The 16455-nt window shown below is 37.2% G+C and overlaps 1 protein-coding gene across 1 annotated transcript in view; it reads left to right on the plus strand.

The window, feature by feature from the left end:
• The window catches only part of LOC132115432 (G protein-coupled receptor kinase 5-like), a 61398-nt gene that overhangs the window by 39925 nt on the left and 5018 nt on the right, over positions 1 to 16455 (plus strand). The window contains exons 2-13 of the mRNA XM_059523906.1: positions 1707 to 1802; positions 3497 to 3609; positions 9013 to 9090; positions 9192 to 9289; positions 11545 to 11637; positions 12116 to 12179; positions 13324 to 13464; positions 13804 to 13994; positions 14084 to 14121; positions 14260 to 14349; positions 15171 to 15379; positions 16301 to 16438. Of these exons, the coding sequence (XP_059379889.1) occupies positions 1707 to 1802; positions 3497 to 3609; positions 9013 to 9090; positions 9192 to 9289; positions 11545 to 11637; positions 12116 to 12179; positions 13324 to 13464; positions 13804 to 13994; positions 14084 to 14121; positions 14260 to 14349; positions 15171 to 15379; positions 16301 to 16438 (1349 nt within the window). The remainder of the gene's footprint in view (positions 1 to 1706; positions 1803 to 3496; positions 3610 to 9012; positions 9091 to 9191; positions 9290 to 11544; positions 11638 to 12115; positions 12180 to 13323; positions 13465 to 13803; positions 13995 to 14083; positions 14122 to 14259; positions 14350 to 15170; positions 15380 to 16300; positions 16439 to 16455) is intronic.

The following is a 16455-nucleotide window of genomic DNA, read 5'->3' on the forward strand; positions in this document are numbered from 1 at the left end:
GGAATTTTTTCTTAAGGGTGAAACATTTCATCGGGTGCAAGCTGTTCACACAGATTCGCCCTGTTGACCAACAGAAAGCTGCTTAGTTTGAAAGTGACTTGTGTGAGCTGTGCTTCATACATCACTACACTGTCGACAATAAACAATGGAATTTATTTGTTCGAAATTGCTGAAATTTCACTAATTCAATCTGCTGGTTTACTAAGGAGACAGCAGTTTGCAATGAATTTTGAGACATGTTATGTACAAAGAAAACAAATAAAATTGAATGTAAATATCAGCTGCGATTTAAAGTTTTTTCTGTCATTTCAAAGCGAGCCATTATTCTGTCAAATGACGTAAAAATGTGAAGTATTTTATTTTATTTTGAGTGCATAAGGAACTAGCTATGAAATTAGAATATGCAAGACAAATTTGCCCATTTTATTTGAAATAATAATAATAAATTCAAATGTGACCGAAATAGTTTCGAAATATGGTGCTTCAGAAAAATTACAGAATGGTCTTGTACAGTGTTAAAAGTATTTTAATGCACAATTATTTTCTAGAAGTCCCCTGGGCCAAAAGTGTCCTAGATAAATAAGAGCCCTGTCCCAGAATCCCACAGTTGATTGGTATTTATGGCCAGTGACTTGCAGAAGCATATACTAACATTTCCTGCATAAAAATAATATTTGAAGGGAATGTAAACTGGAAAATTTTACGAGTTAATGGTTGAATAAGTAACTGGAGAAATGTTCCAGTAGTGCATTTGATGTTATAGTTCTGTGCTTTTGAAAATTGTTAATCTAGATGCACACAAACACACAGAAATCCCCGTGCCAGGTCTGAGCGATTTACTGTAACATTCCTCTCATATTTATTTAAGTCGTCTGAATCTGTTTAGTGCTTTAACAATCCTGCCGTTTGGTGGGAAAGGATTTGATTTGTGGCGACTCCTAATTAGCGAGGCCTGTCATGTACGTGAGATGAATGTCTTGAAGAATCAATCTTGGGATTTAACTACCCTGATTGTTTGTGTTTGGAGACATTCAGCTTTATTCACAACGCTGGAATGGTCAATGGCTAAATGCTCCATGTTCCCGTTCCAGAGTGGGAACGCCATGGACTCTATTCTTCTCGAATTCAAATTCAGAAGAAGCGGTGTGAAAGAAGTGATAAAGAGCACCTTTGTAACTAATAAATGTGCAGCAGAAGCAGCTCTGTTTTATTGGCCCGCATAAGTTTGAATGCTTCATAAGACAAACCGTTATTGCAGAGCGTGACACGGTTTGTTGTTAAAGCTCGGCTTTCTTTTGGGAGGGAATGCATATTTTTGACCTGTGCTGACGTCAGAAATGACACTCTCGTTTTAACCACAGCTTGCTTACTCTCAGGCTGAGAGACCAGATGCTGACATGGTTTATTACACTGCCCATGTTCAAAGTCACGAGGAGATTTCATGAGGTTCAAAGCTAATTAGGGTTCCTATAAAGCATCCTGGCGATTGGCAATGCATTAGACTTCTATAATATGTGTTTCTGAGGAAGATCAGCATTGGATTGTATTGTAAATATGTATTTTATCCATTGGGATTTGTGGAAAGTGCAATGTCCTGTAATTATTAAAATGATTTTTCTTTTCCCGTGCACTGTTATTAAGAATGCAAATGTTGATATTGTCTAGAAAAAGTTTGAAATGGCTACTTTTGTCTTTTCTCTGTCTAGGCGGAGGAGGAAAACGGAAAGGAAGAAGTAAAAAATGGAGGGAGATCCTTCGTTTCCCTCATATCAGTCAGTGCACAGAGTTGAGCAAAACCATCGGTAATGTATCAACACTTAGTGTGTCTTGTTTATACACTTCCTGTCTTTTTCATGCTCCTTGATAGCTGTGGTTTTCTTCTGTCCAAGTGTGATGTAACTTTGCTGTTCGCCATTGTTTAGCTGTCTCTGAGTTTACATTGCCATCGGCTTAATTCCAATTTGCTTAGAGTCTGAGAAATAGTATGCAAGAGTGCGTCCCAAATTACAGTAAGTTGAAAGTAGTGTGTCAAAGGTTCCTGGATGCCATACTTGTCCCAGTGGATTTGCAAAGTATGCATCCTTGCATGCTGTTTGGTCTAATATTGCACACAATCCCTTGAGCAACAGAAGAGGAGTGACTGTTATTCACATTTCTCAACTGTTGAAAAATAACAGCCAATTCAAGACTTTCCTAAGACTTCAATTTCTACATTTTAAAATGTATAGAATATGCACCAATATACTGTCCAAGAGTTCACAGGATTTTTAATATCTCTGAAAGAAGTCTCTTATTCTCACCAAACATTCAGTTAAACAAAAATACAGTAAAAAGTAATTTCCCCTTTTTTTTTTGGAACCGTATTTATTCCATTTTTCAGCTTTGTCATATGATCCTTCAGAAATCTTTCTGATTTGATGCTCAAGAAACATTTCTTCTTCTTATCAATATTTAAAACAGTTGTGTATTACTCTCCTTCATAGCACGCCAAACCTGTTTGACTCACTTTCACCTGCGTCCCTATAATAAAAGTCAGTGGTGTTCAAAACAGGTTTTCATTGTATGGGCAAAGTGTCTTCTTTTTTTATTCCATAGGATACAGTAATACAGGTTTTGTAAAGACTTGAGGTTGAGTAAATAATGGACATTTACATTTTCTTTTCAGTTTTCTTCCTTTAAAAGAATGCACCCATCTTGCGAGCGGCATTTCTGTGGGTGAAAGTGCCTTGTTGATGCCAGAGGTCAGAGGAGAACGGCCAGATCAAGCTGATAGAAGGCCAACAGTAACTCAAATAATCACTTGTTACAACCAAGAACCCGTGTGAATTGTAGCCTCAGGAAACTCTCAACCAAATAGAAGATCAGAGAAAGGGTTGCCTGGTCTGATGAGTCTGATTTCTGCTGTTACATTTGTGGTATGGTCAGAATTTGGCATAAACGACATGAAAGCATGGATCCATTCATCCTCCCTTGTCTCAACAGTTCAGGCTGCTGCTGGTGGTGTAACTGTGTGGGGGATATTTTCTTGGCACACTTTATTACCAACTGATAATCGTGTAAACATCACAGCCTACCTGAGAATTGTATCTTAGTCAGTATCTTCTGATGGCTTCTTCTCGTAGGGAAAAGTGTCATGTCACAAAGATCAAATCATCTCCGACTGGTTTCTTGAACATGACAATGAGTTCACTTTACTCAAATGGCCTCCACAGTCACCAGATCTCAATCCAGTAGAGCAGCTTTGGGATGTGGTGGAACGGGAGATTGTTATCATGGATGATCAGCCCACAAATCTGCAGCAACTGTGTAATGCTATCATGTCAGTATAGACCACAATATCTAATCAACACCTTGTTGAATCCATGCCATGAAGAATTAAGGCAGATGCGAATGCAAAATGGGGTCAAACTTGCTACTAGCAAAATGTACTTAATAAAGTATCACTGTATCACCACAGTCATTTTTTGTAAAGTTTTCCTTTTGTATTGTGTCTCAGAGCGGGACTATGTCAGCCTGTGTGACAAGCAGCCCATCGGGGGACTTCTGTTCCGCCTCTACTGTGAGACGCGACCAGAGCTGCAGCGATGCATCCAGCTCCTGGACGCCATGGTACGTCTGCGCACACATACACACACGTCTGCAGCACTCAGTGCACCTGATTTATGTTCTAATGAAAACAGAATTTATTTAGGATGGTCCAAACACTATAGCTGGTCCTTTTAAGCAGCTCCTCATCTTTGAAAATCTCTTGCCTACTCAAAGTTTCTCCGGTTTCTCGTAACCCTCTGTCTGAGTTCCACTGGCCCGGACAACATGCCTCCCACATAACTAGCCTGGGCTATCATGGAGTAAAGCCCAAAATATCAGGACTGGCATGTGGTCACTGAATGAGACCATTGTCTGGTCTCTCCAACACCCCCACAGACCCCAAACAGTCTGAACCCCGGGAACCTGAACCCATGACAGGAAGTCGCCATCATAAAACATGGGGCTGCGTGTTTGTGTTTTTTAGGACTTGGAAAAGGTGTTCGTCTTGTTTATGGTGTATTGGAACGTTCTCCTTCTCATTTTAACAAAAACCCTTTGTGTAAGTGGATAGGGAAGCTTTATTGATGTGTTTCAGAGACGTACGTAAATGTCATCTGAAAGTCAAATAAAATAAAACCAAATTGGGTTACAATGTTACAGCTAATGAAGGAAGAGCAGATGATTTTTAAATAATGAAGGGAAAATGCCAGGATGGGATATTTTTAATTGGGATTTTATTAGGTGTTATTTTAGGAAGAACAGCTGTCAATAAAGGTGCATGGGACCACTAAATTAATCATAATTATAGCTCCTTGTTTGGAGAATTTACTTTTGAGAGAATCTAACAGAGACTGTCAAGTCATATTTCACACATAAATCAAAAGACAAGAAAATGAAATTATATTTTAAGTAAAAACAAAAAACTTATTTAAGAGCCACTGGAAAATAGGAACCCAAAATTATTATTACTGTAGTGCCAAAAAAATTAATCTGTAATAGAATAATATACACTATCATTCCAAAGTATTATACTAACCAAGGCTGCTTTTATTTGTTTTGGTTTCTATTTTAATATATTTGTATGTATATATTTGTAGTTTATTTCTGTGATGCAAAGCTGAATTTTCAGCATCATTACTCCAGTCTTCAGAGTCACATGATCAATCAGAAATAATTTATTTGGAATATAGTTTTGTACATACAGTAGTTGCTGACTCTTTATATATGTGTGTCTATGTATATGTATATGTATATATATATAATGTAATGCATCCATGCTGAAGTATTAATTTCTTTCAGAAAACAAAAATCTTACCGACCCCAAACAGTGCGTATCATCTAAATTTTTAAAATAATATTTCATAATAGTATTTGTTAACCTCCTGTTATGATTTTTATGGTTGCAAACAGAATGGTTTCCATTACTGCATTATAGTGAGATCTTGTCAAATAATGATATTCTACAAACAAACTCGATTTTGCAATTTCTTATGATTTTTGGGATGAAATATGGCCCTGAGATGCTCTTGACAGACTTTGTGAGATTTCACCCAATTTAGATGCACTCTTCATGACACAGAGATGTATTGAGAATGTTTGATGTATGTATGTTGTGCAGGCAGTGAGCGTATATGCATGTTTGTGCGAGTCACCATAAGGAAAGAGCCCAGGGGGATTTTTTAAGGCCTGCTCTGACGTCAGAGAGTAGCAGGATCTCAATTGTTGTGGCGAGTCAGACAGCGCTGTCTGTGTCTGCTCTGTGTGAGATCTGTGTGTGTGTGTGTGTGTGAAACAAGGAAAGAAACGCGATAACTTCATGCGAGAGACCTCTTCACACGTTTTTTTGGGTTTATGTGTACACAAAGACAATTGAAATGTGCATGCCGCTGACCTTTTTGGTCCGGGTTTTGTTTTTCCATCTCGGTGGAGGCGGAGTAGTCCGACGTTATCGCACACATCAGATTGGCCCAGTTCCTCTGTGTCAGAGGCAGCCCGCCATTTGTTTTGGCCTGGTGGCTCTACTGTACCATTCAGAGCCTCTGACGTAAGTCTGTTCTCAAACCACTATTATGATTGGAGCTCTCTCTCTCTGTGTGTATGTGTGTTTGTATTTTCTGCTTTTTTCCATAGAGTGACCTTTAACATGCAGGCAAAGCTAATTCCCTTGCAAATTCCATCATTTCCCATTCCAGAGAGCAGTATTTAAGCCCCGTGTCCTTTCTCAATGTCACTGAGATTAATTTCTGCATGAATTTAGAATAACATTTATATCCAGCAAAAAAAATTTGTGTCAGTAGGAAATCTATAAACGGACATCACCTCTTCTTTATGAACTATAGCACAAAACAAACATAAATGAACATCACAAGGTATCTTGTTTCACCAGTGGAGAGACGTCAATACTCACACATTTTTCAAGTTCATGTCCGCCGACGTTAATCTACTCTCCTGTCAATCAAACTCCAGCGAAGGGTCAATTAAGACTTTTATTAAGATATAAATACACATACGTAGAGCACATCGAATATGGTAAGTGAGGCTTAAAAGTGCTTGATTAATGCGAGAGAACCAGTGAGGTTTGTTCTTTCACATCACACATTTGAGCTTCCCCGGTGAGTAATTGATGGGAACTTTTAAACTTTGTTAAATGGAACTTTCCCTTTAAATAAGGCACTAGCTGCAATTAATTCCATAGAACCGTCTTCTATTGAACTCTGAACATTCCTTGTAACATTTTCTTCCTTCGTCACTCATTTGAAATCTTCCATTGGAGGAGTTGCTAAATGTGTTAAGAGGAATGGAAATCATGCTGCTGTATGTGTCGAGACGCTGTACCCGCGCGGGCACACAGTCCCCCACTATGTAATGACGTTCAGTGTATTTGGTGACGCTGCTGGGCCGTGCTGTGGCACTCCAGGACCTTATGGAATCCTGCCGTGTTGACTGGCTGGTTACCCAGCAACCTGAAGTCACACACATGGTGGGCTTCATGAAGCGTGTGTGTGTGCTCATGAAGCATATGTGTGACGCGTGTGCGGACACATGGTTTGTGCGAAAACCTATTTGTGGGTACATATGCTTTGGTGCAGGCGCGTGAGCTTGTGTGTGTTTACATCTTTCGGGATGGATCCGAGTGGGGGCAGGTGGTCATGGAGAGTCTTGCGTAATGGGATCCACAGAGCGCGAGGGTCCGGGGGGGGTGGGGTGTTGATGAGGGTGTCATCAAGCATTACCCCCCTAACACACACACACAGGCACATTTATGGCCCTTAGGGAAAGGACGTGCCAGACTGTGGAGCTCATTCATTGTGTAATCACTCACGGACTCAATTACATGATGCTTCTGCCTCATTCAGCTTATAGAAATAGATACTGACTGAAATGAAGTCAGTGGATGTAGTTTCTGTTTTCCTGTGTTGAACAAGTGATTTGAGTTTACATAATACTCTCTTTCGGTCTCAGTTTCATTAGTCTCAAGGTTTTGGAGTATCGGCACAAGGTCTGGTCAATATTATACTTACATTCATGCATTTAGCAGATGCTTTTATCCAAAGCGACTTCCAGTGCATATTAGCCTCACATGACTAGTTCTTTGACTATCACAAGTCTGGTCCATGTTGCAGCTTATTTTGGGCTTTAAGAAACGCTTATAAAGTGAATAACAATAGTTGTTTTGTTATTACATGTTGTGGGGTTTGAAATAGGTTATGCTGTAATAATAGACTATTTATTTAAAATAAATAAATAATGGCACAGGGTTTATTATTTCTGCATACCCCCTAAAAGCTGGGTTGTTACACCCTCATAAAGCTTGTTTAGCTTAGATTGCCAACTTAATTTTAATATTATTGATTATATAACTTATTATACAACTTACTTTTATTTATTTTTTTAGTTTTAGTAGTTTTGTAATGTTCTTTGTTTTTGTCCCTATTATGCCATTTTCAAGGTTCCTAATATTGTTTTGGGAGTCTCCTACATTTGGTTTGCATGCATGCAAGGTCCAAAAAAAAAAACGTTTTCTCAAAATATAAATTTAATATCACCTCATTTTCCAATGATTCTCAAACGATTCGCTCAAAGCAGCTCTTGGATCCAGTCTTTCTAAATCCGTGAGCCTACTCTGCTCTGATTGGTCAGATGGCCCAGTCTGTTATGATTGGTCTTCCGCATACAGCACGGGTCGGAAACAATATGCCTATTGCCATAGTTCCGTATTTTGAACGATTGACAGAAAATATAAACATCTGTTATTTATGATTCTTACAGGTTGTGATTCAGGGGAGCCAGCTGGTCCAAATAAACTGTGAACTAAACCATATTATATATTTTAACCACTGATTCTTTGCAGCCTCATCTTTCAAAAGTGAAAATAAAATAGATTTACTTTCGCAGTGTCGTCTTGACCTGAAATTTACCACACAAACAAGCTACAGTGTTTGAAGGCGGGTCAAGCTGTTCTAACGTAGAACAAATTACCCAGTAATGTGTAGCCATCACAGAAGCAGGATTTGAATTACTGATGACTCGTTTAGGCTGATCAGACTTGATTCTTTCTTTCGGGAGACAATAACTTTATTTATCGTGCACTTTCGGCTTTACAACCTTGTAGATCACTTGCATTCACATACAGCTACATTACACACTGCATGAACGGCAGGATTCAAAATGGCATAATAGAGGGGCACTTGTTCTATTTAGCTTTAATTTGTTTATTTTAGTTTTAGTTATTTTATACTTATTATATTTCTTTTAATTCAATTAACATGTAACAATAGTTAAAATAGTTAAAATTTTCGTTAACAATAACAACACTGATTGCCACACGCATTCATATATTATTGCTAAATTAAATGGATAGTTCATCCAAATAATTCAAATTGTCATAATTCATGACACTTACGGTACCTATTTTTGAAGCACAAAAGAAGATATTTTAATAAATGTTTCAGTTGTTGTTGTCCATATTGTGAAAGTTGCTGGGGTCAAAAACATCGAACTGCTTTGACTTTCATTGCATAGACAAAAAAAGTTGTGAAAGACATTTTTCTAAATATCTGAGTTTTTCTTTTTTTACTGATCTATAATATGGAGGTTTGTTTTGTTTTTTGTTTTTTTTGTTTTTTCATGATGGGCACATGAATCTGAAATACCCATGAGAGTGAAGTGTGGATAATTCAGTTCAAATCAGTTTAATCTCAATGCTATGAACCTTAAAGTCTTGGGAAAGGCTATAAACTGGTAGACACAATTTTGATTCTCAATGAACTGATTAAAACCCGTGCTCCCTCTCTCCCTCTCTGCCATTTTTAAATGCAGTATGAATCCGTCTTGCTCCCTGGCTGGCTACTGTTTCATTAACGTCTAAATTAGATTCATTATGTCACAAGGTATCATTTATATTGTGGATTATGTTATGGCTTGTTCATCTCAAAGTTCATTTATAATTAGCTGTGAGTAATTTGTTTGTATTGGATCATTTAGGAGGACTACGAGGTGACACCCGATGAGAAGAGGAAGAGTCGAGGAGATGAGATCATCAAGAAGTTTCTCACCAAGCAGGTGTGACTTGGTTTAACTTTCCTGTTGTGTGTGTGTTCATTTTGGATCTTGAATGTCTCAGTGTGCATCAGTAATCAGAGAGCATGTTGTTTCTCCTACAGTCCTCTGAGTGTGTAGATGTAGCTGAAGGTCTTGCTGAAAGTTGCAGAGAAAATCTAGAACTGAGCCCCTGCAAGGAGATCTTCAGTGACTGTCGCAAGTAAGAAACATGCAAACACACGTGTAAACACCTGGACCTCTGATGCTCTTAAACGAAGCTAATTCAGATACCTTAACCCTAGCCACTACTCTTCTTGTTATAACTGTCGATAACTTATGGTGTGTTTTAGATTTGTATTAAAATGCTATTTATAATTTAAAAAATTTAAATATTACAAATACTTTTAGGATGGTTTATTGTGAGTTTGCATGCTAACACTTTGTGCTAAAGATATGTAGTGCACTAGTGATGGGAAGAACACTAGCCTTTGAATGTTTCTTTTGCTCACCAAGGCTGCATTTATTTGATCAAAACTACAGAAATATTATGAAATATTATTACAATTAAAAATGGCTGTTTTCCATTTTAATGTATAGTAAAGTGTAATTTATTCCCTTGATTCAAAGCTGTATTTTCAGCATCATTACTCCAGTCTTCAGTGTCACATGATCCTTCAGAAATCTTTCTGATAATTAATGCTGATTTTGTGCTCCAAAGCATTTTTAATTATCAATGTTGAAAACAGTTCAAATGTTTGTGGAAACCCTAATACATTTTTTTCCAGGATTCTTTGATCAAAAGAACAGCATTAAAAAAATAAATGTTTTGTAACAATTCATTTTGATAAATTTTAATGCGTTTTTGTTGAATAAAATAATGAATGTCTTTCACAAAAAGACAAAAAAATTAAAAAATAAATAAATAAACATACTGTTCCCAAACATTTGATTGGTAGTGTATGTAATATTTAGCAAGCATTGTGCAAATTTCGACAGACTACAACAATAATTTTGTGCAAAAATAACCCAAAATCCACCAGAAATATTTTTCACACCTTTTATATACTATTTTTCAACATGTAATAATTTGCACACTGTCATCCTAATACTGCATACTATGTAGCAGTGGCCAGGGTACAGGTGGGCACTTTCAGCTGTGGCCCACCCAATTAGAAGTTGATAATTTTCCAAATGTATGTAATTTATTAAATTATAATAACAATAAATGTCTTATTTCACTATAACATTATATATTTAGACAGTCAATACAGTCAGTTAATTTGAGTTATTTTGCCTCTTCCTATGAGAATACCTTACGCTTGTCAAAACTATGATTCGTCTTTCTGTTAGTCCCACCCACAATGTCATGTTTGTGACGTAAGGACATGATGGTAAAATACGAGTGTTTGTGGAGTTGAATTTGAAAATAGAGACACAAACATCAATCAGATCAATTTTTTAAAAAGTATATACTGAATATCGCAATTGAAACGAAGTCTTAGCCCTGAATCCGAACAGTCGAACAAATTGCGTTGATGGATTTATATAAATCAGAAACTTCAGAGCCGAACGTGGTTCAAGCATCATATTAGCATCGGTACAGTGTTTGATTTACGAAATAGATGCGTCCTTTGAGGAAATAAACGTAAACATTGTGCGTGCTCGATCCTGTTCACCACAACAAACTGCATAATTTGCAGCTGCGCACATTTCTGCAGTCGTCAAGTCGATGTGCGCGAACTGACAAAGACACTTAATTATAAAATTATCTGCAAAGCTAATGCTTTACAATTAACTTTATTTAGTTGACATTAGTTAATGCATGAACTAGCATTAACAATGAGCAATACATTCAATACAATATTTATTATATTCGTTTTTCGTTGGGTAATAAAAATACAACTTTTTGTTGTTATCTTTGTTAGTACTAATGTTAACAGAACTATAATTTTAAAAATACAAATGTTGAAATTAAAATGAATGTTAATCAATGCTTTAGAAGTATTTTGTATTGAACCTGTGTGTTGTATTTTCTGTTGGCAACTTGACATGCAGTGTTTATTCCCTTCACTTTGCCCACCCAGTTTTATGTAAAGACCGTATTAGGAGTCTACAATTCTGACAAATATCGTAGTTGTCGATTATTCCCCTTGAAATTGTAATTGCGATTATTAACTACGGTTATCACAATTTACGTGGAATGATGTTTACCATTGTTGGAAGCAACAGCATGCAATTTGTAATTTTTTAGATGGAAAATAAACACTGAAAACACTTAACTGAAAAACTTTCTATAGTATGAAGCCTCAAATGTCAAATATAAACTGTATTGGTTTCTTCTTTAAATAAAAAAGTAAAAATATGCGAGGTTTTATACTAAAACTATATTAAAACCATGGAAGAACCCTTAAGATAACCTGTAGAAAGAAAAACAAACACATCTTAAGCATAACGGTCTCCATGCTGTTCTCACAGAGCTCTTCATGACTACTTAAGTGGTGCTCCTTTTGCTGACTATCAGAACAGCATGTACTTCGACCGCTTCCTCCAATGGAAAATGCTAGAAAGGTTGGTTGCACAATTTATCTAACTTTACTTTGTTACTTTATCTACTTACTCTACCATTTGTGCACTCTTTCATTCTTTGGTTTGCTGTTCCTCGCCCGGCTTAAAACAGACGTCCTGGATCAATTATATCCAGCTGTTACAGCAGTTCGGACGCTAATCCATTTAAATTATTTGTTAGTGTAATTGTTAACAGCTCAACACATGAAAGCAAACAGCCATGTTTTGGTCATGAAACATTGGAGTTACTCTGCAGCTTCTATGCTAGATATAAACTGATTTAAACTTTAACATTTATATATGGAAAACTTTGCCTGTGAACACAATTCTAAAAAGCCTTTGTTTCACAAATGAGGTGGAAAATGTGTTTCTTGTGAAGGGTAACTTGTGCCCCACCTAGTTTTGTTAATGGATCTGAATGTTAAAATGTCAGTTTCCTGTCTGTGCTGGTTTGATATCAGATTTTGTGGTTTCATTCTAGACAATCCGTCACAAAAGACACGTTTCGGCAGTATAGAGTTCTGGGGAAAGGAGGCTTTGGAGAGGTGAGGATATTGTGAACAATTATATGTGTGTACGGAGTATTTCCTCATTTGCTCTTTATCAAATCCCAGTAAGCTGCCTACCTAGATTGTATTTTTAAACATCATAAGTGTGCTTGAAATATAAGCAGTGACATCATACAGCCTTTATGTCCTTGTATTTCACTCATTCACCAGAATTGTTGATCGCTTTTAGCTTAGAAATATGCTAACACCAAACTCCGCTGGAAACAGTTTTGAGTCAAGTTTCCTGTCAAATAAAGAGCGTTATTTGTGTGACATGCAAAGTCGCTGTGTGGGAAGGTGTGATCACATTAGTTAAATTTCACCAAAGTGTCAACAGTATAGGGATGTATGAAGCACAGCTTTCACAGAAGTCACATTTTCGAACCAAACAGCCTTCTGTTGGTCAACGTGACGAAATTGCATGACCGACATGAACACAAGTGAAACTTAAAGACAAGCAAAATCATTCAGAAATCACTTCAGAAATCATTCTAATATGCTGTTTTATTGCTCCAGAAACATTTCTTATCAATTACAGTAATGAAAACAGTCGTGCTGCTTCATAGTCTCATGGAAACCCTGATACATTACAGTGAATTTAGCTAGCATTAGGTGCCTTTACATGGAGCACTGTATTCCGATTACAATCAGTTTAAACGTCCAATCTGAATGAAAATGCTCCTCATAAACACCTCAGTCGAAATAAAAAATGCCCAAAACGATTGAAATTTCAAATCCTGTTTGAAGCTTGTGACATGTAAATGCACACATCAACACTATCACTTCATTTATCTATGTTCTGATTCATTAATCAGAATTCCGATTTCATTCCAATTGAAACAAAAAGTGTCCATGTAAACGTGGTTATAGTCAATGAAGTGGAATAACAACTACAAAGTCTCTTCACTGTAACTTTAAAAGAAGGCAAGACAGTGTTGTCGAAACTAGTGCTGGATACCCTTTTTACCTTTTGATTGGCTGTCTGTGCTTTTTATTTTTATTTTTACCTGGAAAAAAATCATTTGGAAAGTGATCCCGATGGTATCGTTCCTTTATATCAGTGTGTGTGTGTGTGTGTGTGTGTGTGTGTGTGTGTGTGTGTGTGTGTGTGATATAATATATTCTGTCCATCTGTGCCCAGGTGTGTGCGTGCCAGGTGAGAGCCACGGGAAAAATGTATGCTTGTAAAAAGCTGGAGAAGAAAAGGATAAAGAAGAGGAAGGGGGAGGCCATGGCTCTAAATGAGAAACAGATTCTGGAGAAGGTCAACAGCAGGTTTGTGGTAAGTGGATTCATTCATTTATCTGTTATCTTTCATCAGTTTTCCTCCCTTTACTCTGGTCCTGTTTACACCGGGTATAAACATCCATCCATCTTTTGCGATTCAGTCACAAGTGGCCAGTCAGGACAGGCTCAAATGTCAAATCAAGTCACCTTTATTTATATAGCACATTATACGATACTGATTGTGTCCAAACAGCTTTACAGTGTTAAACAGTAAAATAGTTTGTCAACAATGCATATTCCTCAATGCATTCCTGTCTCTATTGCTATATAGCTTTTGTATTTCAAAATGGAGATTTGCTTTTCATCTGATTTCACTCGTCTCTCTGGCTCTCAGGTTAGTTTAGCGTACACGTATGAGACCAAAGATGCCCTGTGTCTGGTGCTGACCATAATGAACGGTGGTGATCTGAAGTTTCACATCTATAACATGGGAACCCCAGGCTTCGAGAAGGAGCGTGTGCAGTTCTACTCCGCTGAGATCTGCTGCGGTCTCGAGCACCTGCACAGAGAGTCTATCGTCTACAGGTGTGCGGCTCTACATCCTCAAATGCATCCAGCATCATAAATTGATAGTGGAATTATATGATCATTTTTGTTGCTTTCTATCATTCTAGGGATCTAAAACCAGAGAATATACTATTAGATGATAATGGTAAGTCAAATCAAATTGTCCTTCAAATGATTGCTTTGTACTGATCATACTTCTTCTATCCCTTTATGTTTAGTGAGTTACATTTTAACAATAACTGCAACAATAAATGCATTTTGCATTATGCATTTATCCCTACAGGACATATCCGGATCTCAGACCTGGGTCTGGCCATTAAAGTGCCTGATGGAGAACCGATTCGTGGCCGAGTGGGGACCGTGGGCTACATGGGTAAAGATCTTTAACTGCACTGATTTATACATGTGTATAATATTGGAGCTGGGACATGAATAGTTGAATATTCACAGTATATTCACAGTGATTCTGTTGGTAATGTAACATTTAAGTGAAATGGTCTCATTTTTTAATAATTCAGCATTTTTCTTTTAATGTATATTTTGGAATTATATTAACCAATATTAATTGTTGATTTACAGTACCATTGAAAAGTTGTTGTTGTTTTTTTTTTTAAGAAATGACACATGCAGTAAAGAATGCATTATTGAATGCATTATTATAAAAAGTGACAAACACTCTTAAATTGTTTCAAAAGATTTCTATTTCAAAATAACTTGTGCATTAGAGAACTCTTTAAAAAAAACTGTATCATGGTTTACACAAAAATATGAAGCAGCACTACTGTTTTCACATTAATAGTAATCACAAATGTTTCTTGAGTAGCAAATCAGCACATTAAAATGAATTATGAACGGATCCTGTGACACTGAAGACTGGAGTATTTCAGCTTTAATAACACGACTAAATTACATTTTTAATAGTTATTTTAAAATTTTAATAATATTACAATATTACTGCTTTAACTGTATTTTTCATCAAATAAATGTTGCCTTGTTCAGCATAATATACTTATATATATATATATATAGAAAGTATTACCACTCCAATCTTTTAAATGTTAATTGCATCTACTGAAAGAATTAAAAAGACTTTTTAGCTGCATCGAGCAGTCCTGCTAGATATCTATTCATAGCAATATGAAACATTCAAACGTTGTATATTGATTGATGAACTCAAACTGTATTGATGGACAGCTCCAGAGGTGATCAATAACGAGCGCTATGGCATGAGTCCGGACTGGTGGGGATTGGGTTGTCTGATCTATGAGATGACCGCCGGCCGATCGCCTTTCCGCGCTCGCAAAGAACGAGTGAAGAGAGAAGAGGTGGAGAAGAGGGTGCAGGAGGAAGAGGAGGAGTACAGCGACAAGTTTACAGAAGACACCAAAGGCATCTGCAGGATGGTGAGGCCACACACACACACACACACACACACACACACACAGACACACACACTGGCCAACATCCAAGATGACGCAGCAGAGTACAACTAAGAGCTTGTATCTCTTCAGTCAAACGCGCCATAGAAGCTGATTTAGAGCCCATTGATTGAACGCACAAAGCTGCTAAAGTTGAGTCCATTCTGAATGTTTGGCTCATTTCCCTGGCTGGTAGTGCATGTTTTCTGCTGGGAAAGAAGCTGATAATGAGTTCTCTGAGACCAGCTCAGTTCAGTATTGTTTAATAATCTAAATCTATTGTAAAGGACCTCTGTTGTCTTTTATTAGGGATGTGTCATGCGACTCTAGCCTCACGTTGCTCCAAACCCATATGACTTTATTTTACAGTATACGTGAACAGAGACAGACACTGTCAAGATCAGTTGAGAGAAATATTTCACAAAATGTGTTTTTAGGACTTTTAAAGATAATGTGTGCTCTTAAGATGTTAAATAAATATGCATATTAGGTATAATATGTAAAAATGTACATGTGGTATTTTAAGGGGAAAAGTGTTACTCTTAGTGTCAACGTAATAAAAAGTAAATCTGTTCCAGTTAATATTGTAACCATTAGATTTTGTACTTGGGTAATATAAAAGCCTGTCATTTAATTTTGGAAGCAATTCATTATTAAAGTAAATAATTGTAGTTATTATTTATATATAATGTAACTCGTTCCTGTGAGTGCTTTTGTAATGTCTGGTTTGTGATTGCTGCCCCTAGTTTTAGGATGTTTGCCCCATTTAAATGTCTTCATTAGGCACACGCTCTTTTTCCTAGTGTTTGTCATCGAGCAGCTTCGGCTGTGCTGTAATAGGTTACATTCCACTCTTAAAGAATGTACAGACCTGTGTTCCTAACGTCTCTGCTCTCTGTCCCGCAGCTGCTAGCCAAAGATCCCAAGCAGAGGCTTGGCTGCCAGGCGGACGGGGGTGCTGGAGTCAAAGCCCACCCCTTCTTCAAGAACATCAACTTCAAGAGGCTAGAAGCCGGCATTCTGGAACCTTCCTTTGTGCCTGATGTGAGTTCCTCTTCTTG

This window comes from Carassius carassius, chromosome 34, assembly GCF_963082965.1.
Source record: "Carassius carassius chromosome 34, fCarCar2.1, whole genome shotgun sequence".
Classification (NCBI taxonomy): domain Eukaryota; kingdom Metazoa; phylum Chordata; class Actinopteri; order Cypriniformes; family Cyprinidae; genus Carassius; species Carassius carassius.